This window comes from Nomascus leucogenys, chromosome 19, assembly GCF_006542625.1.
Source record: "Nomascus leucogenys isolate Asia chromosome 19, Asia_NLE_v1, whole genome shotgun sequence".
NCBI lineage: Eukaryota > Metazoa > Chordata > Mammalia > Primates > Hylobatidae > Nomascus > Nomascus leucogenys.
Window position 1 is genome coordinate 55,566,367 of NC_044399.1, and position 22,370 is coordinate 55,588,736.

At 45.5% G+C, this 22,370-nt stretch overlaps 1 protein-coding gene across 2 annotated transcripts in view; it reads left to right on the forward strand.

Annotated features, from left to right (window-relative positions):
- CAPN14 (calpain 14) overlaps positions 1-9,404 on the forward strand; it is a 59,193-nt gene extending 49,789 nt beyond the window's left edge. For both annotated transcript variants that reach the window (XM_003262704.2, XM_003262703.2), the window contains exons 17-22: positions 1,490-1,554; positions 3,880-3,948; positions 4,639-4,714; positions 5,318-5,434; positions 5,819-5,874; positions 7,752-9,404. In XM_003262704.2, coding sequence (XP_003262752.2) covers positions 1,490-1,554; positions 3,880-3,948; positions 4,639-4,714; positions 5,318-5,434; positions 5,819-5,874; positions 7,752-7,778 — 410 coding nt within the window. In that variant the 3' untranslated portion in view covers positions 7,779-9,404. The remainder of the gene's footprint in view (positions 1-1,489; positions 1,555-3,879; positions 3,949-4,638; positions 4,715-5,317; positions 5,435-5,818; positions 5,875-7,751) is intronic.
- Positions 9,405-22,370: the final 12,966 nt, after the last annotated feature.

The following is a 22,370-nucleotide window of genomic DNA, read 5'->3' on the forward strand; positions in this document are numbered from 1 at the left end:
TGAACTAACTGTTTCAGGTTGCTGCTAAATAAGCTCATACAAATTCAGGCTGCATTTAATGGGAGCATTTAGATGTGTGTTTTTAAAACTGTGTTCCAGGAAATGTTAGAAACCAAGAGGTTTAGTAAGTGTTCCATGAAATAAAAGTGGTTAGCTTCTGTGGTCGATTGTACTTGGGTCTTTAGTACCTGACATACAGTAAAGTGCATGGCGAATGAAGAAAAGCATCAATAGATGCAAAGTATCCCACATTTCTTTGACCACAAAAGTCTTTCTCTGCAGAAAATCTCCTTTGAAACATAATTTGGGAAATGCTGACTGAAAACTGGAAGTGATAGGTCTACTGCATTCTGTTCAATCAAATTGCATCTGGAGGACTGTGTTCAAATCTTGGCACCATATTTCAAAGAGATACTGGCAAAATGTAGGGCTCAGAAAAGGGTGTCAAGGGTTTAGAAACCATTGCATCTGAGGAGTAGTTTGAGCAATATTCAGATGTTTAGAAGGGAAAGCAGAAGTCAAAGAAGAGACAAATACCATTTTATGCTTTTCTGGAGGTGAAACTAGGACCAGTGAGCCACTGTTATAGGAGGTTCCTTTGGACTTAATGAAAGAAGTTTCTCCTGACTGAAGTTCTTCACCCATGTGAAAAAGTGAGCACTGTAACTGACAGACCATCCATCAAGAAACCTGAGGAGGGCCGGGCGTGGTGGCTCACTCCTGTAATCCCAGCACTTTGGGAGGCCGAGATGGGTGGATTACTTGAGGTCAGGAGTTTGAGACCAGCCTGGCCAACATGGTGAAACGCTGTCTCTACCAAAAATATAAAAAATTAGCCAGATGTGGTGGTGCGCTCCTGTAATCCCAGCTACTCAGGAGGCTGAGGCAGGAGAATTGCTTGAATCCAGGAGGCAGAGGTTGCAGTGAGCCAAGATTGTGCCACTCCAGCCTGGGTGATAGAATGAGACTCCATCTGGAAAGAAAGAAAGAAGAAAGAAAGAAAGAAAGAAAGAAAGAAAGAAAGAAAGAAAGAAAGAAAGAAAGAAAGGAAGGAAGGAAGGAAGGAAGGAAGGAAGGAAGGAAGGAAGGAAAGAAAGGAAGAAAGAAAGAAAGACAAACCAAGAAACCTGAGGAAAGAATCCCCCAATTTGGTTGGGAGCTTGAACAAGTTGACCTCTTGGATCTCTTTGAGATTTGGGAGTTTGATTCTATGATCCTGGCCCTCCCTAGGTACAAAGGGCATGTTCATTTGGCCCTCTGTGTGAGCAAATCCAAGCCATACCAGGCGTCCCCTACAGCATTTGACTTTCTCCATGGGTGTAGGAACGACCATCACCCCTGTCTCTCTGCTGCCTTCTGTTTTCACTCTTCCCAGCCCACGTACATGGTGGTCATCAGCTGGCCCACGCAACACTGCCTCTTTCTGCTCAGAAAAGGGGTGTGCAGATCTGGAGCCAGCCCCCATGTGGACTCTTTCACTCCTTCACAGGTCTGGGGAGCAGACAGCCCTTCTTTAGCCTGGAAGCCTGCCAGGGGATCCTGGCCTTACTGGACGTATCCTTTCAGGTTTGTGGGTGGATGCTTGCTGTTGGTTGAGAGCTTCACTCTGGAGCTAGGCAGAGTATATTTGAATCCCAACCCCAATCCTTGCTAATTGTGGGATCCTGGACAAGTCACTGAGCCTCATTATGCATCCAGATGCTCATCTGAAGCATGGAGAGAGTGTTGAAACTTACTTAGTAGGATTAATGTGGGAATGCAAATGAGATAATACAGGTAAAATGCTGGGGTCAGAGGTATCATCTAATAGGTGACCAATATTAGCCATCCATCACAATAATCTCATTTCCTGGGAATGAGGATGAGGCAGCTAGAAGGTGGTGGGTAGTAACAGCTCTCCAGGTTTACAAGAGCCTTTACAAAAGCCTTGGGGCCCTATGTTTTCCATTTAATAACTGGGCGGTGGCTGCCCCCATGCACAGATCAGGAAACTAGGGCTCAGGGAAGTTAAACAACGTGCCACAAACTCAGCTGTCCTGTTTCTCAGCCCTGCAATTTTTCTAGCAAACACACTGCCTTTCTAAGTGGATAATTGTAATCAATGTTTGATCATCCATACTATGGAGAGGCATATTGAATAGATAGCCTAAGGGGGGTTGTAAAAACAAAAACAGTCTGCAGAAACTCAGAGACAGTGCAGGATTAGGTGTACAGGCACGGGGCAGGTCCCAGCTCTGTCACCAGCTGTATGAACTTGAACAAGATCAGACCCTCTCCAAGTGCTCATTTCATCACCTGGAACATGGGGGCGTTAATGCCGACCTCACCTGCTACAGGTGAAGTGTGTAACTCAGTGATGGATTCATGGTGAGGGCTCAAACAGAGATGGGGTGTGGTGGTACTTTGACCCAATGTCTCTGATGCTAGGGGTATCTGGGCATGGTTTACAAAGCCAATCATTAAACTTAAAAAAATGTAAAAGGCATCATTAGCCACTCTGTGCCTGACTCCTTCCATAAGCTGGTTTTTAAAATAATAATAAAAAAAGGTTACTGTTTTTAAAATTTAAATCACATCAAATTGGCCATGTCAAAATATCTTGCCTCGATATGAACAGACCCTTCTCAAAAGAAGACATTTATGCAGCCAACAGTCACATGAAAAAATGCTCATCATCACTGGTCATCAGAGAAATGCTAATCAAAACCACGAGATACCATCTCACACCAGTTAGAATGGTGATCATTAAAAAGTCAGGAAACAATAGATGCTGGAGAGGATGTGGATAAATAGGAACACTTTTACACTGTGGGTGGGACTGTAAACTAGTTCAACCATTGTGGAAGACAGTGTGGCAATTCCTCAAGGATCTAGAACTAGAAATAGCATTTGACCCAGTGATCCCATTACTGGGTATATACCCAAAGGATTATAAATCATGCTTCTATAAAGACACATGCACACGTATGTTTATTTTGGCACTATTCACAATAGCAAAGACTTGGAACCAACCCAAATATCCATCAGTGATAGACTGGATTAAGAAAATGTGGCATATATACACCATGGAATACTATGCAGCCATATAGAAGGATGAGTTCATGTTCTTTACAGGGACATGGATGCAGCTTGAAACCATCATTCTGAGCAAACTATCACAAGGACAGAAAACCAAACACTGCGTGTTCTCACTTATAGGTGGGAATTGAACAATGAGAACACTTGGACATAGGGTGGGGAACATCACACCCTGGGGCCTGTCGGGAGGTGGGGGCCAGGGGGAGGGATAACATTAGGAGAAATACCTAATGTAAATGACGAGTTAAAGGGGGCAGCAAACCAACATGGCACATGTATACCTATGTAACAAACCTGCACATTGTGCACATGTACCCATAAAGAACTCAATAAAGGATGCTAAGAAGAAAAAAGTAGGAGTGAAAGGAAGAGGGAGTGGGGTATGTCATATTTAATTTGTTTATGTTTAGGTGTAAAAGACTTCAAGTATATTAAAATTATATCACCATCTATTAATACTACTGGTACTCCACTAATGATAATAAAAGATAACATTTCATAGCATTAAAAAAATTCTGCCTCACTTAATGCTAGCTGTGGTCATCACCATCATCACCTCCATCATCATCACTTCTCCCAGTGCTGCTGTGCTCTGGGCTCATTCTATTTTTTCCTAGCAAGAGTGAGGGAGCCCTGGGTTGGACTGGCCAGCGAAGTGAGGCCAACTAACGAAATCAGACATGATCAGACATTGAACGAGGCCATCCACAAATTGCACATCACTTTGTGGAGAGCTGATCACTGCCTCCAAAGCATGGATGGAACTCTCCCTGGCAGCTTTTACCTTAACCTATTAATCAGCTTAATGCATCGGGTACTATGAGCATCCAGGAATTCAGGGACCTGTGGAAGCAGCTGAAGCTCTCTCAGGTAAGAACAAGTCTTAACCACACCTCCTTGGAAAATGGTATAGGAATGGCAGTTCTGCAAAGCTGTAGAAGATACTTCTCTCCCCTGCAGCCCTTTATATCCAACTCACCAGACTTTCTCTATTCTCCCTTCAGTGAGCATTTCCTCCATTGGTCTCTTCCAAACTCAGAGAGCCGGTCGCAGTAGTCTCCTGAAGTTCCAAAACACATATCTGATCATGCTGCTTCCTTACAAAAAGCTTTTTAAGACTCCCCATGGGCTTCAGAGAAAGTCCAAACTCCTTGGCACACTTGGCATTTAAAGTCTTTCATAAATTTGCTCCTTCTTGCTCTTCCAATCATTACTCACAACTCACAACTCTCCCACTTGTCTCCTGAGTCAGAAAGCTGGAATCACTTTAAAGTGTGGATAGTGTGCTCACATTAAGCATATTTACCCACACCAAGACTGTCTATACCCCATGAGAAAAAGACTTTTCTGTTTCTCAGAAGCTTTGTTCTGCAGGAAACATGAGGTGGTAGGATACCAGCATGGACTCTGCCATATTCTTATCCTGGCAGCAGGCCCTGCATGTGGAGCCTCAGATATCTTCAACAGCCCCTCTGCGGTGCTGACAGGGGGCACACAGGGGCTCTCAGATGGTGCTTGGAAATGCCTGGCTTCCTGAACCTCTTATCTGGTTCTTTGCAGAAGGTTTTCCACAAGCAAGACCATGGGTCAGGATACCTGAACTGGGAGCAGCTGCACGCTGCCATGAGAGAGGCAGGTAGGCACAGGAAGAGCTGCAGCTGTGGGCACACACGGGCAGGGTGCACACTCATCAGGCAGAGGAGAGGGGACGTGTGGCATGCTGAAGTAACTCTGATACGCAGTGTGACTCTCAAAGACGTAGATCTGCAATCAACACAAACATTTTTTATGATTGTCACTGTGATCCTAGCCAACATTGATGGAGGGTTGGCACATTCAACTTCTTATTTAATCTTCAACACCACCTTGTTATAATCCTCACTTCACAGAGGAAGAAATTGAAGCTCAATTGCCTGGGGTTTAAATTTAGGACTACCGGGCTCCCAAGCAGGTACTTTTGAGCACTTAGCAGACTGCCTCCTTCCTTGAAGGCCAGTAACATACTTGATGAAAACAGCCTCATGCTGGTTGCCTTAACAGACAGGGGTGAGGAGTAGGGATTAAATAAAATAAATTGGTTAAACAATTAAACAATTCAAAATGAACCCTATAAAAGGAGATTTCCATGCTATCAGGATTCAGGTCCCTAAACTGGGGGGACAATTGAAGGGGCCTTGGGCAGGAGGGGAGCTGGGTGCAAGCCCCCAACATCCACAGCAGGAGCTTATGCTCAATGCAGGAATCATGCTCAGTGATGATGTCTGTCAGCTGATGCTCATCCGCTACGGCGGCCCCCGCCTCCAGATGGACTTTGTCAGCTTCGTCCACTGGATGCTGCGTGTAGAGAACATGGAGGGTGAGCCGGTGGGAAGCTGGGGAGGGCCAGGTCTTCCTCTGCTGCCCCATGACTTCCCACCTGTCCCTAGTTTAAGCACAAGGGAGGACAGCCGCCATCTCAGAAACAGCAAACCAGGGAAGCTGTGGGGACCTCCAGCCAAGTGCCTGTGAATCCTGGCTGCAGATACCCAAACTCATTTGTTTCCTGCCTTGTTCCAGAGACAAAGGCTTGAAGTGGCTCACTTATCATAGGTGTGGCTGCATGTGGTCACATGTAGGCTGACATTAGGTTCCCTCTCGTTTTCAGAATGGATGTGGTTAAGGTGAGATATATGAGAGGAACTAATTCATAATGTTTCCAATACACACATTAGCTGTATTCCTTTCTGCTGCATTTTCACAGATGTCTTCCAAAACTTAACCCAAGATGGCAAAGGGATATACCTCCAGAAGCCAGAGGTAAGACTTGCCCCAAGGAGGTGGCTTATGTCATCTTAGGTAGAGGTGGCCCTTGCAGGACCATGCTCTTGTGAAGGAGAAGGGCTCTGGGGACCCGTTATTCTGCTGAATTTGAAATTGAGCACTACATTCGTTGCACTCATTCATTCGTTCATTCATTCACCCATCAAATATTTTCTGAGCACCCACTTTGTGCCAGGCACATATGAAAGGTGTATCCAATAACTCTGATTGCAATAATGCCATGTGACAAATTTACAAAACTTCAGCAGCATATGTATGACAAGCACTTATTAGCTTCCGAGTCACATGGCTGGGAGTCAGTGGATCTCAGCTGGCTTGCTCATATATCTGTGGGTTGGCTGAGGGTTTTGCTGGGTACCTGAATTGAGTAAACTCTGCCTAGGTTTGTTCTTCCCAGGGAAATGAGAGAAACCCAAGAAAGCGAGCTTAAACACGGTAGGCCTCTGAAACCAAGGCTCCAATCTGGCACGCCTGCAGGTCATTCTGTTGTCCAAAGCAAGTCACATGGCCAAGCCCATTTCCTCCTCTTTCATATCACTTTGCAGACACGGCAGGATGTGTTGAATGAATGAGGTGATATGCCTAGAAGACAAATTTATGTATGAAACTGATTATCTTCCCTGATCATTCAAAATGCACTGATTTATTGAGCAGCTGCTAGCTGCCAGGTGTAGCGCTAGGTAATGTTCATTGCAAGGACATTGGAGTCTGGAGTTCAATCCTCTGCTCTTTTATTCTGCAACCCTTCCTCTGATATGGCCTCTTAGAAATGATTCAGTCAAAGCTGGAAAATTTTTCTTGATGTCAAATGACCATTTTATGGAATTGCTTTCCAAGCTGTAGGGACCTGCAGCCTGTGTCACCCCTCAATCCCTCCAAGATTTGGTGTCAAGTGGGATTCCACTGGAGGGCCAATGGCCAGAATTTTCAGGGCCTATCCCTGAACTGCTTAGCCCCACACTTGAGTGCTGGGGCATCACTCCTGATCCCAGGCAATCCTTCCATAGTGGCAGGCTCAGGTCTGGGAGAATATGACAACACAAATGTGGCACCCGAAATAGGACAACCCAAAACTGAGCAGGGTCCAGTGGGCAAAGAGCTATCACAGGAAGAGAACTGCACTGGGGTCTGAGAACTGGGTTGAAGCCACAACACTTCTTGTAATTAGCTGTGGGACCTTAGGCAAATTACATTAAATCTCTGGGCCTCAGCTGCCCCACAGGTGAAATGAGTGGAACTAGGTGGTCTCTGAGATTGCCTTCAGCTGTGACCATCTCTGGTACAGTGAGGATCAGGACCACCCAAGGTCTGCAGGGAATGGCAGCCACCTTGTTGGATTTCACACTGAGGCTTTCTCTGACACCATTGGTAACTTCACTATTCTCAGCTTTATCATTCTGAGGGATTGGCCTGGGGAGTGGTTTCCCCAGAGGTCCCCTCTATGTGAGTTAGAGGGGTTGTTCATCACACCCACATAAAGCTGTCAGACCAAGGTGCCCATAAATGTAAACATGTAGAATATGCTTTAATGGATTTCTGCTACCCTGCCAGTTTGCACACCTGCACAGAGCTGGCATGAGCATGCCAAATTGAATTCATGGGAAAAAAAAATTCATTGAGAACTGAATACAGAATCAGTTTGTATTTGGCTGTCATCATTCATAGGCACCGTGAGAAGTCAAGGTTGAGTATATTTCAGGTTGATTTATACTTCCTAATGGATGGTATGGGTCCCTCTGGCTAAACCATCCATTAATGTTCTGTCTCCACGGCTCCCCAGGAGTGTGGGGTGGGGAGGCCCAGATGAGACGTGCGTCTGAACTGACCATCATTTGCTTTCCCAACATGTCCAGTGGATGATGATGGCACTGTACTCCTGAGAAGGCTGAGTCTCACCTGCCCTCACTGAAGACTCTGCATGTGGCCCAAGAGCAGCCTTTGGCTGAGACCAACCCATGCCCACCCTACTTACTGATCTTCAGGACCGCCTCACCAGCCGTCACCTTCTCAGCTGGGAAGGTTTCTCTTCTGCAGCTCTCCCCATGCATGGCCAGCATGCAGAAAGAGAAGGGTGGAAGTAAAGATTGCCTCAGATTTGTAAAATCTAGCCATCCTTCCCTGAGGCCACAACCTTGTCACAAGCGGAGATGTTACCTGACATGGCCTAAGCATTCTGACTCCAGAGCTGGTGTGGTTAGCCTCTATACAACACTGCCTGTGTGGCTGCAAACTCAAGTGACTTTAGACATGCCACATGTTCTCACATGTGGGGTAATCATCTAGGTTTTAAGGTCTGAAATGGGAATGATATATCCCTAGACATTTAGTCCCAGCATCTGCAAATTGATAGAGATATAGGCTAAGTTTCAGCTCTTTGGGGATGGGGTCAGGGATATAGTGGGCTTTCAGAAACACAGACAATAAGAGCATTGGCAGAGTCCAGTTGGGGTGGGCTGGCTCTGGCATCTGAGATCATGGGGTAGTCTTCTTCTGACAATATCTCCGTATGATTGGATTTGGGGGAATCTAGTAGATTTAAAACACCTGAGTTCTCAAAGGGCTTCCTTCTTGTGACAGGTGTCAGTCTGTTTGCTTGATATATAGACTATCAGATCCATTTCAAATCCATCCAGAAATTCTCTGTCTACCTACTTCAAAGAACAAGAACAAACCCATGCTAAATTATAGAGTCAATCAGCGGGTGGTTGGTATATCTGATTTTTTGAACTACCACAATACACCTTGTTTATGTCATCCCTCCCAACCCAGAATACAGGTGCAAAACCAGAACAATGGCCTTTTTCCAAAGTCTGTGCAATTTATTCATAAGTTAGCACCTCAGAGCCATTTATTACTACAGGTTGAGCATCCCAAATCTGAAAACTCCAAATCTGAAATACTCCAAAATCTAAAATTTCTGAGAGTAGACATGAAACTCAAAGGAAATTGGGGCATTGTTCATTTTGAATTTTTGGGTTTGAGGTGTTCAACTAACAAGTCTATAATGCAGATATCCTGAAATCTGAAACACTTCTGGTCTCAAGCATTTTAGTTAAGAGATACTCAACCTGTATTCTATTTAATCTTAATTTACAAACAATTCTAACAAACATGGCTGTTTTATTTCCAACTCCATAGCAGACTCAGGAAGGAAGCTGAATGAAGAGATAAAAGTGTGTCCATTGGCAGAGGACTAAAGGAGATTTGAGCACCTGTCAGATGGGTACTGTACCAAAAGAAAGGAGCACTTTGAAAGCATAGTTTAAGGGGTAGGAAAGTATATTATTTAGGAGAAAAAACCCTTCATTTATTCCAAATGATAAAATGTAAAATGGGTTTCCATAAAGTGCCAGATACAGGAGATATTGTTGTTTTTATAAATGATGATCATGTATTTATAGCCTTTTACAGATTTTTATATCCATCTACTTATTTGTATCTTTGCCTTTAAAATCTGCCATTGCAAATAGCTGTTTTAATAAAACAATTTTGCCTTGGCACCTGAAGGCAGTTTTGGAGATATTTTTGGGTGATGGGAGGGTGACACCATGATCCTATTCATGACATTTAGACTATAGTGTGCTGGTTGTGTTGGTGCAGATAGATCTATCTCCACATTGATTAAACCTGAGAGCCCCTCTGCTGGCTTCTCAGTGGGTGGTTTGAACGGTCCTACATCACTCAGGTGTTAGCCTCACTCTCCTGAGTCTAGGTATCTGCACTGTGGCAACTCAAAGATGACCTGTCTTTGCTGACCCCCTTCCTCCTGATTCTCTCCTATACCCCCAAAACTGAGTACTGAAGACCAGGGGGCAGAGCCATCTCCCCACTCCTACCACACTTCCCCATCTTCTGTCACTCCAGGGGAAGCGGGTGGTGGTGGGGGGAATAGAGATCTGGAGCAGGAGAAACTGGGCAAGCACAAGGGTGAAGTCAGCTGAAGGGCAGGGAGTTGAGCATCAGCAGTTCTAGAGTATCGAAAGCAGAAAGTCTGCCATGAACAAGAACAAGTGGAAAGTGCAGCCAAGGAGGAGCGAGAAATCACCTGCCAGTGCCAAGGAGGGTGAGGTCAAGGAATCCAGAGGTTGGGTTGTCAAGTCCAGGCCACACAGGGAGAGCATATCAAAGTGAGGCCTGTTCCAGGCTGTCACAATCTCAGGAAAACAGGACTCTACCTGAACAAGAGGGGATGAAAATACCTACCATTTATTTATCCCTGGTTTTGTTTCTTCTTTCATGTTTTGTGTAAAACTTCAGTTATCCAAAGAGAACCTTCTAGATTGCAGATGTGGCCTGGAGCAAGGCAGTTCCTGGCTGACTGTAAGTAGCGCTGTTTTCCTGCCATTGGTGTATTGAGTTAGAGAAATGATTTTGGCTTCCAGGATTTTGAACCTGATGTTTCCCCAATGAAGTATATGTATTTAGATTTATAATGAAGGAAAGGAGGAAATGAGTGTTGTGGGTGATGAGTAGGTCAAAGTGGGCATCGTGGGGAAGCAGGCTGTGTATCAAGCTCTTAGGATCTCTGCAAAGATGGCCCTTTGGGGGTCACTGGTCTCAGGTCCTGGGTTACCATCTTTTCTCCAGTGTCCTGAGGGCAGAGGGGTTACAAAATCCAACAGAAATGAAAGAGAGGAGAGGTGAGAAGATGCATTCTAGCTGTGTGATGTTGGACCTCAGTTTATTCATTTGTAAAATGGAGCCCAAATGCCTCCATCCCTGGGTCGTTGTGAAGATTAGATAATGCCAGCAGGCTGTAGGCACCTAATGAATGAAGCTCCAATTTTTCCCCTTAGGTAGAACAAGTAATTTCTACAGCTACTATTACTTATTTTTATTTTGGTTTTTAGAGGACATAGTGAAACACCTATGGTTTTATGCGCTATTTCTCTTTTCCTCATCTTCCTCCACATCCTCTTTCTGAATGTATCGAACTACTTCCTTGAAGTGGGGCACCAAGAGGGCCACTCCAGTCTCCAATGCAGGGACTCAGGGGAAGGGACCTCTGAGAAAGTGTCCATCTCGTTATTAAAGCTCTGTCCTCTGCTTCCCTCTCACCTCAGAAGCAGCCCGTTTATTCAACAGAGCTCCAGGTTGCCAGCTAGGGGTTTTCGGGACCATAGACCAAGCAACCCCGAGAGACTGAGTACTGACCAGCAGTTGTTCCAGAAACTGCTGGGAATTAGGTTGTGAGCTAGAAGTGAAGTGACACTAACAGTGAGAAGGCAGGGTAAGAATACAGTCTAGAACACAACCTTTCTCCACTAGACTTGTAAGTAATTTAGGTGAATCCTGTCGCCCTAGGGTTCTATCCTGGCTGGCTCTGCTGGTGAACTTGGCTGGCCAGCATAGGGCACTTGATGAGACCCTGGAATGCTGAGGCCAGTTGGGCAGCAACTGGCCAGCTGGGCCAGTCTCATCCTTCTGCCCATCTATCCAGCCATTCAAATATTCATTTGCCTGAAGACATTTATCAAGCTCCTGCAATGGGTCAGGCATCTGCTAGGCACTGGGGACACAGAGCTCACAGTCTCCTGGGGGGTGGGAGATGACTGACAGGTGGTCTGTGGTGCAGTGTGACCTGGGAATGCACACAGTGCTGTGGAAACACAGAGGAGAGGCATCTGGCACAACCTGAGAGGGCCAGGGGAGGCTTCCTGGCAGGTTTCCCTTTAACCATCTTAAGGGAAAGAGGCACTAGATAGGAAAATAAAGGGACAGTGATGTCCCAGACAGATGGCACTCTACGTGAAAAAAAAAAAGACGACACTAAAGCAAGGGATGAAACGGAGTGCTTGGAACACAGCAAGAGATTCAGAGAAGCTGGAAATTATCTCTGTTGTAAGAAAACCAAGGCCACTGGGGCAGGCAAGGGCTGATCCCTGCGGGATCTGCCATGGAGTCTGGGTCCTATCTTGAGAGGCTCAGCCATCATCCAAGAATTCTAAACCTGGTCATGAGACGCCCAATGCTTTCCTCTACACCAGAAAGGCTAGGAAGTTAACAGAGTACAGTGGGAGGGAGGTTCAATTCCCTACACTGGCCCTTAGGTCAGGGGACCTTGATCAAATAGCTTAACCTTTTTGAATCTCTACAGCTTCATCAGTCACATGGTGATGACAATATCGACCTCATAGGGCTCTAATCCAGGCTAGATGAGATAACATATGTCAGCATTTATGGCATTTGGCAGTGCACTTAAAAACAGTGCGCTCCACAGGTTTCTTTGTGGGGAGGGCACCTTCCTTCCCACTTTTGTGGTATGTGCAGTGGCTTATGCCAACGCTAGGTGGTGCACGATCCCCACACCAGGGCGTCTTCCAACTGCAGGACCACAGATGACAGTTTCAGCACAAGCTCATCTGGGAAACCCTGGCTAATGGAGTACCTTGCCAACCTGACTCAGCCCAAAAGGCCAACTTCAGCCTCACATGGATTCACTTGTCTCTCCTTGCCTCTTTTTTCTGACTAGTGTTTAATTTATGTACTGTACTCTATTTTATACATTACATTTGTTTCTGAAATTTATTTCATTTATTTAAGCACTCAGCTTAAGTGCATCTCCTTGAGGGATATAGCGGCACCCAGCCCATACATCCTGGCATCACAGCACCTGGTTTAGTACATAACTCATGTTTAATATTTACCAATTTAATGAATGAATGATTTTAAAGTAATTCAGCTGAATCCTGTCATTTAAAAAGTCAGTCTCTATTCAAGTTGCTAACTGAAAATATCAATATATAAGGTTTGCCTAAAGAGACATGTGACTTCTCACTAAAGGGTCCCTCTCTGGTGGCCTAAAGTTTAGAGTCATTCTGATGCCAAATGGCAGATCCTGACTGAAGGGGCAGTTCAAACCATCACAGATGCCCTCTGAACACGTTCTTCATATCCTGAAATTCAAGATACGAGGGCATCACTTTCTCCTACCCATTCAGAATTCCTTCTCCTGGGAGGATCAACCATTGGGTCAAGTTCCTGAACCTTTTTCTTTCAGGTCGCAAGTCACAGAGTGAGTGGTGGGAGGTAGGTGGTCCTAGGCCAGACCCAGGCTCAAGAGTCCTGGTTGTTAAGCCCCATGCTGACTCCTGTCTCCCTCTTCATTTTAAGCCTGGGCTTGCATAGTTTCTCCTGCTTGCAGAAGAAAATTATGTCAGAAGCCACATAGCTCAAGACAGGTAGGGTGGGGTGATGGAAAGGGCAGGCCTCATTTTGACAAGGGGTCTGGTGCTTTTGGTTCTTAAAAGCCATCCGTGGAGGCTTCAACAAATTCCCTAACTTCTGAATTCATCTATTTCAAAAAGCAATGTGTGCTATTAGAGGGGTTGGACTGTATAACTTCTAAATCTGCATCTGGCTGGAGATAGCAAACTTGCCCAGAGCACAAGCTGGCCTTTACAAAGGTGCCTGCTTAAGTCCAGCTGTGTCAGTTACCTTTGGCAAGTCACCAGTGTTCGACTCTATGGTCCAGAGGCCCCTGTGAGGATCTTGTGCCATCACACACGTAAGCTGACTGGCATCATGCCGGGCCTCAATATGTGGTTCACTGTTACCCTTCACAACCATGTTAACTCCACAGGAGAGTCCCACCTCCACTCTCCAATGGTCTGGGAGGACCTTTCTTCAATAGGGGAGAAGCGAAGGGGTTTCGGAACCAGAGAAAACTGGGGGCTACCATCCTCTGGTGCCTGAAATCCAAGCTTCAGTTCTGCTTGGAAACATCTATTTGAGGACTTTTACACAAAGAAATCATTTCCCAGAAGGGATCTTTTGGCCAAATGATATAAGTAAAGTGATCCTTGTTTTTAGTTTGACTTCCACTAGCCTCACATCAAGTCTCACCTGAGGGGGAGTCTCACCAAGTGTGATATTCCTCTCATCCAGCTATCGAGACCCCTTGGGTCATTGGCAGCAACAGCAAGAGGCAGCTCTGCAGAGGCTGTGCAGCCAGCAGCAGCAGCAGCACACGCACAAGCAGCCCTGGTGGCCCAGGCTGTGGGAACCCAGGCCAGCCCCCTCCACTCCTTCACCCTTAGTATTGCACACCCTTGGAGAAGTGGCCCCGCGTCAGGCCCTGCGGAAGGCTGTCTCGTGCACAAACGCTTGCTTCTGTTTCAAGTGGCTTTGGGATCCCTGGGTGCAGCTTTGCTGGTTGACTCATACAGAACATTCTTTCCGTGGTCCTTGGCTTCCTTGACAAGGGAGGACTCAGAGATTGTTAGAGTGCCCTTGGCCTGGGGTTTAATGCTGACAGGACTATGGTGTTCTCAGGGTGTGGATGCTCTTCTGCTCAAACTGCTGCCCTTCTGCCTAAGCAGATAAGCTTCCAAAGGGACAGAGCTGCAGGGAAGCCTCCTGTGGACTCCCATTGTGGAATAAAGACCATGCAGTGAGGTCTGCAGGCATTGACTGGAATAGGCCCTATGAGATTGCTGCTCAGGCCTGCTCATTGCTGCAGCTCCTTTCTCTGGTGTGTGTGTGTGTGTGTGTGTGTGTGTGTGTGTGTGTGTGTGTGTTATACCCAGGGTACCAGAAGTGATAGCTTCTTCAGATCAGACTGTACCAGGCTCAGGAGCCAGAAGAAAAGGTCTGAATTCTGCAAGTTCTGCTACAAGAGTTGGGGGTCCTTGAGGGAGTGAAAATAACCCAGAGGTGGGCTGGTAAAACTGGAAATACGCTTGACCAGGGGCCAGAGGACTGGGGCGCATGTCCTCTCTGCCACCAAATGGATGTGTGCTTGTGGCCTGAGGAAAGTCATTTAACCTCTGAGCCTTAGTGTGCTCATCTTCCAAATTGGGATGTTAACTCCTGCCTCATGGGACGGTGGCAAAGATGAAATAAGATTATGCTTGTGAAAGACCTTTGCAGATTGCAAAGTGGAGTTCAGAATTGGGGGTTACTATTCTAGTAAACAGACCTGGTGTAATGTGCACTGGCTGGGCTTGGAATGTTGGATTCTGCTCTAGTAAATAAAAAAAACAAATCAGGAGGATAGTTGAAACTAAGAGTAGAAGCAAATGGCTTGTGAGCCATGCTAGGCATAGATCAAGGATGTGATGTATGTGTGTGTATGCACAGATAGGAAGGGATGAAGGAGCTGAGTGGGCACTGAATATTCATGACACACACTAAATATACATGAGGTACATGAAGCACCAAGTGTTCAGGATACATCAACCACACGCGAGACCCATGAGGCACTCAATATTCAGTGAGCCACCCATTAGCAATGCTATGAGACCCTAGAAATACAGATAAACACCCATGGCTTTCAGCAGATAAATTGACAAGTTACATCTGTGGTCAGTCGTACTTGTCCCATGTCTCTCTGATGGGATTAGGCCCCAGGCACCGTCCGTCTTTTGTGCCCCTTGCTCAGACCTCAGCTCTGGTTTTTATAATCACACCATGAACAGGAAGTGCTGGTGGAGTTCAGGACATGTAAGCATGGCATGACTCAGGGTGACATATGTTTTCCTTCTGTCCTCTCGTACGATGTTCTAAGGGTGTTGTCCTACCCTGTCCCTCTCCCCATGCTTCTTGCTGTATGTTTTAAATTGACCTATCACCTATGTGACCTCAGCCCCTTTGGTCTCTGAGCCCATCTGTTTGGTCACCAGAACAGCTAGTTGGTAGTAGACGTGGAGGATACCATTACAGCAAGGTCATTTCCCCGCATGACACTTGGGGCCAGAACCTGGGAGCTGGAGCTCAGGGCAGTAGAGCTGTTTGCTTCCAATTGTCTGGCTTGGCTTCTGAGATGTGAGTGTTGTGTCTACAGGTGTGTGAGGGTGCAGGGGGAGGGAGTCCCTGCTGGTTCCTCTGATAAGGCCTATTAGTCCCCCTTCCCACCAGCCCTCATCACAGTGGACCACCCCCCAGAGAGAACACTGAGCAATGCCTACGGCCACATGCCAAGGACAGCTTCCCAGTGACCCTGGGTTTCCCTCCCTAGTCCTAAAAGGACAGACAGTGAAGTAATTTTAGCAACCACCTGACAGACCCTCATGCCCTCCTGGCCGGCCTGACCTATGTTCCAAGAACATCACCCTCCTGTAGCTCCTCCAAATGTCATCCATGGGAAGCCACCTGTTAGAGTCCAGCCTCAGTCACTTATTGGCTTTGTGACTTAAGCAGGTCACCTAAACATTTTGTGCCTTGGTTTCTTCATTAGTATTAATGACATTTAGCCAGCCTCCAGTAGCAGCAGACATGCATTGAACAACTTCAAGCACAGATAAGACAAGTAGTCCTTTATTTTTTTGTCTGTGTACTTTTTTCTTTAAAAAATATAGGCACAGAGGCACTGAGCTAGCTCCTAGCATAGAGATGAAAATTCAGTTCCTGTCTTTAAGGAGATGGCAGTCTGGTTGCCCAGTTCATGGTGTTAGGAATACACCTGGGGTGCTCAGATCAACCTTAGAGTCCTGGAAGAGTTCCTGGAGGATGTGGTACTGGACCTGAAAGCTTAGCCGTATCCAGGGAAAGGAGGATGCTCTAGGGAGGAGGAGCAGCATGGGAAAGGGACAGAGCATTACACCGGAACTCATCAGGAGAGTGATAGGTGGTTGTAAGACAAGTGGTTGTAACAGGACATAGGGCATTTCGGAGAAATCGAGCTGGTAGGTTAGCAAAAGAAATGTTGGCACAAGTAGAAATGGGAAGAAGTTCAGAGAATGTATTAATAAGTGACCTACTCTAGTTGCAGTGACAGGTCCTCACGACCTACTCTTCCTGGGCTTTCTCTGGTTTCTTAGAACCCCAGAAGGCCCTGGGCGGTGTCTTTCCAATCAAGTCTGCCATTAATTCCTATCTTCATGGCTGCACCACCCCACCTCATGCCATCAGAGACCCGGATGAAGCCCAGGTTGAGTGTGGTGGGGAGAGGGGCAGCTTGCAGTGTCAAGGCCAGCCAAGCTATCCCACTCCAGCCATTCATCTTCAGGAAGGACCTGAGACAGGTAGCGGAAGAAAGAAGAAGCTTAGCCAATTTCAGAGCTACTATTCAGCTTTAGCTTTATCCCATGCAGCTGGGAAGGCATTTTTTTTTCATTCATCTTGTGAGAAGAAATGGGCACAAGAGATATAGGCCAAGAAGCAAATGGGGTCTTCGGTGAATGAGACAAGGTGTTCTCCACCCAGGTTCACACTATGCAAGACCAGGCCCTTGGTCAGGGGCTTTAAAAATCTCTTTTTTTGCTACCACAGAATCTTAATGAACATTCAGGGCACTGCTGGACACAGGACAGGGACAGCCTGGAGGCTCCTTGTAGAGGAAACCATCTCATCAACCTGGTCCAGTCAGAAGACAGAAACCACACAGGAAGTTGAACAAGGAAGTTTAATATAAAGACTTTAAAATTACACAGAGCATTGCAGTAATGAGGGATTAGATAGTAAAATGAAAGGGGGATGCTAAACAATACAATAGCAGATATAGGGGCGTCCACTACCCTACAGCTGAGATAGAGTGACCAGGAAAGTGGTCTCTGCCCTTTACTTAGAGCTGATCCAGACTTGACTGCAGATGGCAGAGGTGTGGCTCATGGAATGGCAGGGAAGCCACTGTGGTGCTATGCTGCAGAACTTGCTAGAAATCTGTCCCCTAGGTGCTGAGGATAGCTGTTCCTGGGAGGGCTCTCAACAGAAGCACTCTGTTACAAAATTGCTCACTTTATGTGTAATTTCCTCACAACAAAATATTGAAAAGACATGTATTCAGGGGTTGAGATTTAATAAAAGTAATCATTTTTACTGCATCATTGAAGACATTCTGAAATGAAATTGGCTTTTTTTTTTTTTTTTGCTGCAAATGGGTGGTGGTAGAGAACACAATGAGTGGTATGGTGTGGTTCCACTGCCTCAATTTGCACACCTTCAGCATAAATGCCAACAAACAAGAAAGGAAAATAACAGCCTAGTACTATTACTAAAATGGTTTTGACCTCACAGGCCCCCAAAAGGATCCTGGAATATCAGGTACAAAAAACACCTGTGGAGAACTGGTAAGCCAAATGACTTGCCCAATCTCCTAGACTAGGAAGTGATGGAGTCAGAATTCAAACATGGGACTCCTAGCTTCAAACCCTGTGATTTTTCCGCAAAACCTGTTGGGGTCCTCAATAAATCACATATCTCTTCCTGCGAGTGTGTGGTGGTAAAGAACACTTAATAAGTTGAGAAATAAAACTGAAGTTCAAATACTATTTTTACTACTGATAGAACCAAGTTAGTGATATTGCATTAGGTCTGTTAACCAAGTGGGCATGTGGGCTTGATAATTCCAAACCCCATCAGCCATGCAGCCCAGCCTGGAAAGAGGTCTTGGGGCAGGGGGAGGAGCATTCCCCCAGAGAGGCAGAGCAGAATAGGGGCTCTCTGTGGCTGCTCCCTCCTAGGAGATAGGAAGACAGAACTAGGCATGGCCAGTTATTCCTAAATCAGTTAAGTCTCTCCACCTTCATAATATAGGGGAGAAAACTCAGCCATAGAATAGGATTCTCAGGTACTTACTGCACTCATGTTTCATATTTGAAATGTTTTCCCTCCATCTCACATTTATATCCTCATCCTGCCCAGCCAAATGGTCTCAGTAGCCAATTTCCAGTCATTTCTTGGATTTGCTCAGCATCTCTCCTCTTGCCTTTGCAACTTTCTACAAAATAGGTTAAATGCACTCAAATGCTTTTTTAGACAAAGCATATTGGGAGTATAGAAATAACCCCACCCTTATTAAGAAACAGTGGGGAGGTGGGGAAGAGAAGCAATCTAGTATCTGATTGAGCCTCTGAGGGGCCATATTGTGATGGGGACTTCACAGCTCAAGGCGCAGGTGCTCACAGATGTCCAGATCAGGGCACCCAGAAGTGACCAGCCTCTGGAAAACTGGGTCCCCACTGGTCCTGTTCATGTCCTTGTAATGTATCAATCAATCGTCAATGAAGGATGCCCCTTTAAAATGACCAGATATTTATGTCTGCCCTCCAAGAAGGGCCATTCCTGGGTACCTGGAAAAGCAAACACGTTGTTAGATGGCTAAACAGAGTTAAGGACCCAGGAGTGAGACAAGCCTGATCCCCTGCAGAACAGTGATGAAATATCTGTGCTGCCAGATGTGCACAGCCTTCTTCCCCTGGCCAGCCCTTCACAAGCACAATGAGCTCTGCTTTCGAAGACTCCATAGTGACCAGCTGTCAGCTTCTTTCATCCATCTGCTTGTGCTTGTCATGACATCACCTTCTTCATTTTAACACATCGTCCTTTCATGGCAGTCCACCCTGTCTGGGTTTACACATCATTTTATGTTGATTGCATTTCTCGAATGGCTGCTTCCGAGTGGCTCACTCCCAGTCACTCCCACAGCAGAATTTACTCCTGTGAAGATTTCCTTTTAGACAGTTAATCCCTATCAGGAGTGTGGATTCGCATTAGGCCTGATCAAAGCGCTTCCAGAAGACTGCCCTGCCCTTAAAGCACCACATGTGTTGGTTTATTTAACTAATAGCTGCTGCCTTTAATGTTGCCGTGAGCCCATGGAGGCTTATGTAAATATCCTTTAAGCCAGAAACAATAGAAAGTGTATATGGGGCTTAAGCAGAGCCATCCTTTGAGTTTAAGAGTTTGGAATTTTGAAACTGAAACCTTTCCCTCCATCTCCTTACGAAGACTTTTTTTTTTTAAAGTAAGCAAAAAATTAAATGTTAATAGGCATTTAAGAGCTAATCTTTAGAAGAAACAAAGCCTTAAAGATAACCCTAGGTCTTTCCATTCAAGTGTGAATTCCCCCTTAAAACCCTACATTTAAGAAGTTTCATTTGGAGATTATCTATTTGTTCACTGTAGCCTGGTCTCTTAATTGTTTATAAGAGCTCTCACTACTAAAGCCCATTCCTAAGGAAAGTGGTCTATGAAGGAGCCAGTTTGCTTAAAAACCAGGCTCTTAACTTAATTGAGTACTTGGTTTAAAAGAGTTGACTCCATGCCTTTGGGTAAATTTACATGTTGTAAGATGCCTGGACATCTTTTTGTGTCCAGTCAGCTTCCAGGATCCATAGATCGCTGGTTTCATTTGAACACATTGCACTTTTGCGTCATGTCATATTTCTCAGGTTTACAGATAACTTTGTGTTGGTGGCATTTTAGAACAGCTTGTCCCCTGGGCATGGAGGGAAGCACCTTCAGCACTAAATCTGAAATTCTAGGGCCACGATATGAAAATCCATGTTTTCACAAAAAGCTTTTTCAGTGATTCTGATGTATGTGAAAACTAGTGTTTCAGAACTTACCAGACAACTTCTGTCAGTTCTGGTTTGTTCCATCCTGCTCTAAGATGTGTCTTACGTTTGCAGGACTCACCAGACTCTTACAAGATTTGCATCAGAAAGGCAGTGGCAACCTTGAGCTTCCAGCACAATGGAAAATGCCGAGTAGTTTGTACAAGTCTGTGTACTTCCTCCTGCCCTGCTCCCTGGAACTTGGGCTTTCTTCAGGGGTTCCCCCAATCCTGAAAGTGGATCTGAAGGTGCTGAATTCAACCTGAGGGCAATGTGTGTATGTTGTAGAGAAGAGGATAAAGAAGCGAGTGTTTGGTTTACTGGCGCTGGCATACACACATTAATTTAGGGTCTTCATCTGCTTTGGTAGACAAATCACAAACATTTCCATGAATAACCGCGTCTGTTATGCAAATTGGTTTCCGTCTGCTGGTCTGTTGAGAATAATCTTCCATAATTACAACAGCTATTTACTTGCGGGCAAATCAGCTTTCTCACCACCTTCTCCATTTGAGAGAGGCCTCCAACTGCTGCCGGAGCCCGTGTGATTGAGGGCTGATGGACTCTGATGTTGTGAGCCTGTTGTTTGAGTTTGTGGGTCCCAGGACAGAAGGATCCACAGTACTGCCAGTCAACGAGTGGGGATTAGGCTCCCTCAGGCTTCTCTGCACTAAGATGTCCAGGACATAGTCCTCATGAGTTTTATAGCGAGTTGAGGAAACAAGGCATGTGGAACTAATGGAAGAGAATTAAGCCCTGAAATGTGTGGTTCTGCTTAGAATGGATGCAGTAAGCATTTAGCAAGGAAGATATTAGTGTGGGCTGAAGAATTAATACTGACACGGCTTGTGGAGAGAAACTTGCCCTGGGCTTATGAAGAGGGGAAGGATTCCTGGAGAAGTCTCAGATGGCAAGGCCTTCCAGTCCCAGAGCAGAGGCTGGAGGAAGGAATTCATGGAACATGACCTGAGTGCAGAGGAGGTAGGCTTCCCAACCCGGAAGTAACTGACATGCATTGAACAACTACCCTCTGACCTGTGCCATGGCAGGTTCACTTAGTTATCTCTAACAATAGTGACATCGGTAGGGAAGCTGAGGCAGGGGAAATTAAAGTATATTGCTTAAGGTAACAAAATCAGGAAGATTGAGAGTCAGTGTTGGAGATGGAGGCACTATCAGAAGACATGAAAGTTCTAGAAATCTGGGGGGAATCGTTGGGATATGACTGATGGATCTTGATCTATAGCAAAATGACAATGTTGGGAGGATAAATCATATTGGGGTGCAGTGGGGTAGGGGGCTGGGTGGCTGTGCTTACTTTTCTGTATTTTTAAATCTTCCTTCCCCAACATGTTTTTTTTTTCACAATGATTTTGTAAACTGAACCCAGTAAGAATATTTCCCAGTAGGACAGGGCAGCATTTCTTCTCCTGTTTTACAGGTAAGGGGAACAAGATTAAGAAAAATTGTTTCGCCAGCCATTTTTATCTTTTTTACTAGTTAGTCCCAGGGTGCTGACTGTCTTGGGATGTGGTCTGTTACTCATAATTAATAATAATATTGATAACATAGGAAACATGGGAGATTCATTCCATACTTTTTTTACTATCCATAGTACCTGATAGGACACAGTTCTTGTCTCCAAACAGCTTTCATTCAAAGATGGAAGAACTCAAAGTTTTTATTGGGCAGGGGCTTTGGGGGATGCTGCATCACAAGCTGAAGAGGCCCCCTCATTTTCCTGGCTTCCACCTGGGTGAGAAAGGGTCAGAAATCTGAAAGACTGAGTAAACCAAAGAGTGTGAAGTTATGTAAAGAGGCTGCTAATAGATACACTAAAATTTGAATTGGATTCACTAAATACTGTCTTTTCCCCCACACTATCTAACAGATGGAGAGCAGGATTGAGAAGAGGAGGGGAGGCTTGGAGGGAGATCAGATCAGTTGTTGAGAAAAATAAGGAGTAATGCTTTTTCTGCACAGCAGAATTGTAAGTGTCAGTCATGTTGTGGCCTGATCTCACTTGAGCACAGGGAGTTTTATGGAAGGAGGGATCTGCATATTGTTCATTCACACATTTAGTCAATGAGTATTTATTGAGCACCTACTCTATGCCAGGAACTGTGCAAGATTGGCATTCAGGGATGAATAGATCCCGTCCTGGCTCTCTGTGGTTCACAGTCTAGTCAAGGAGTC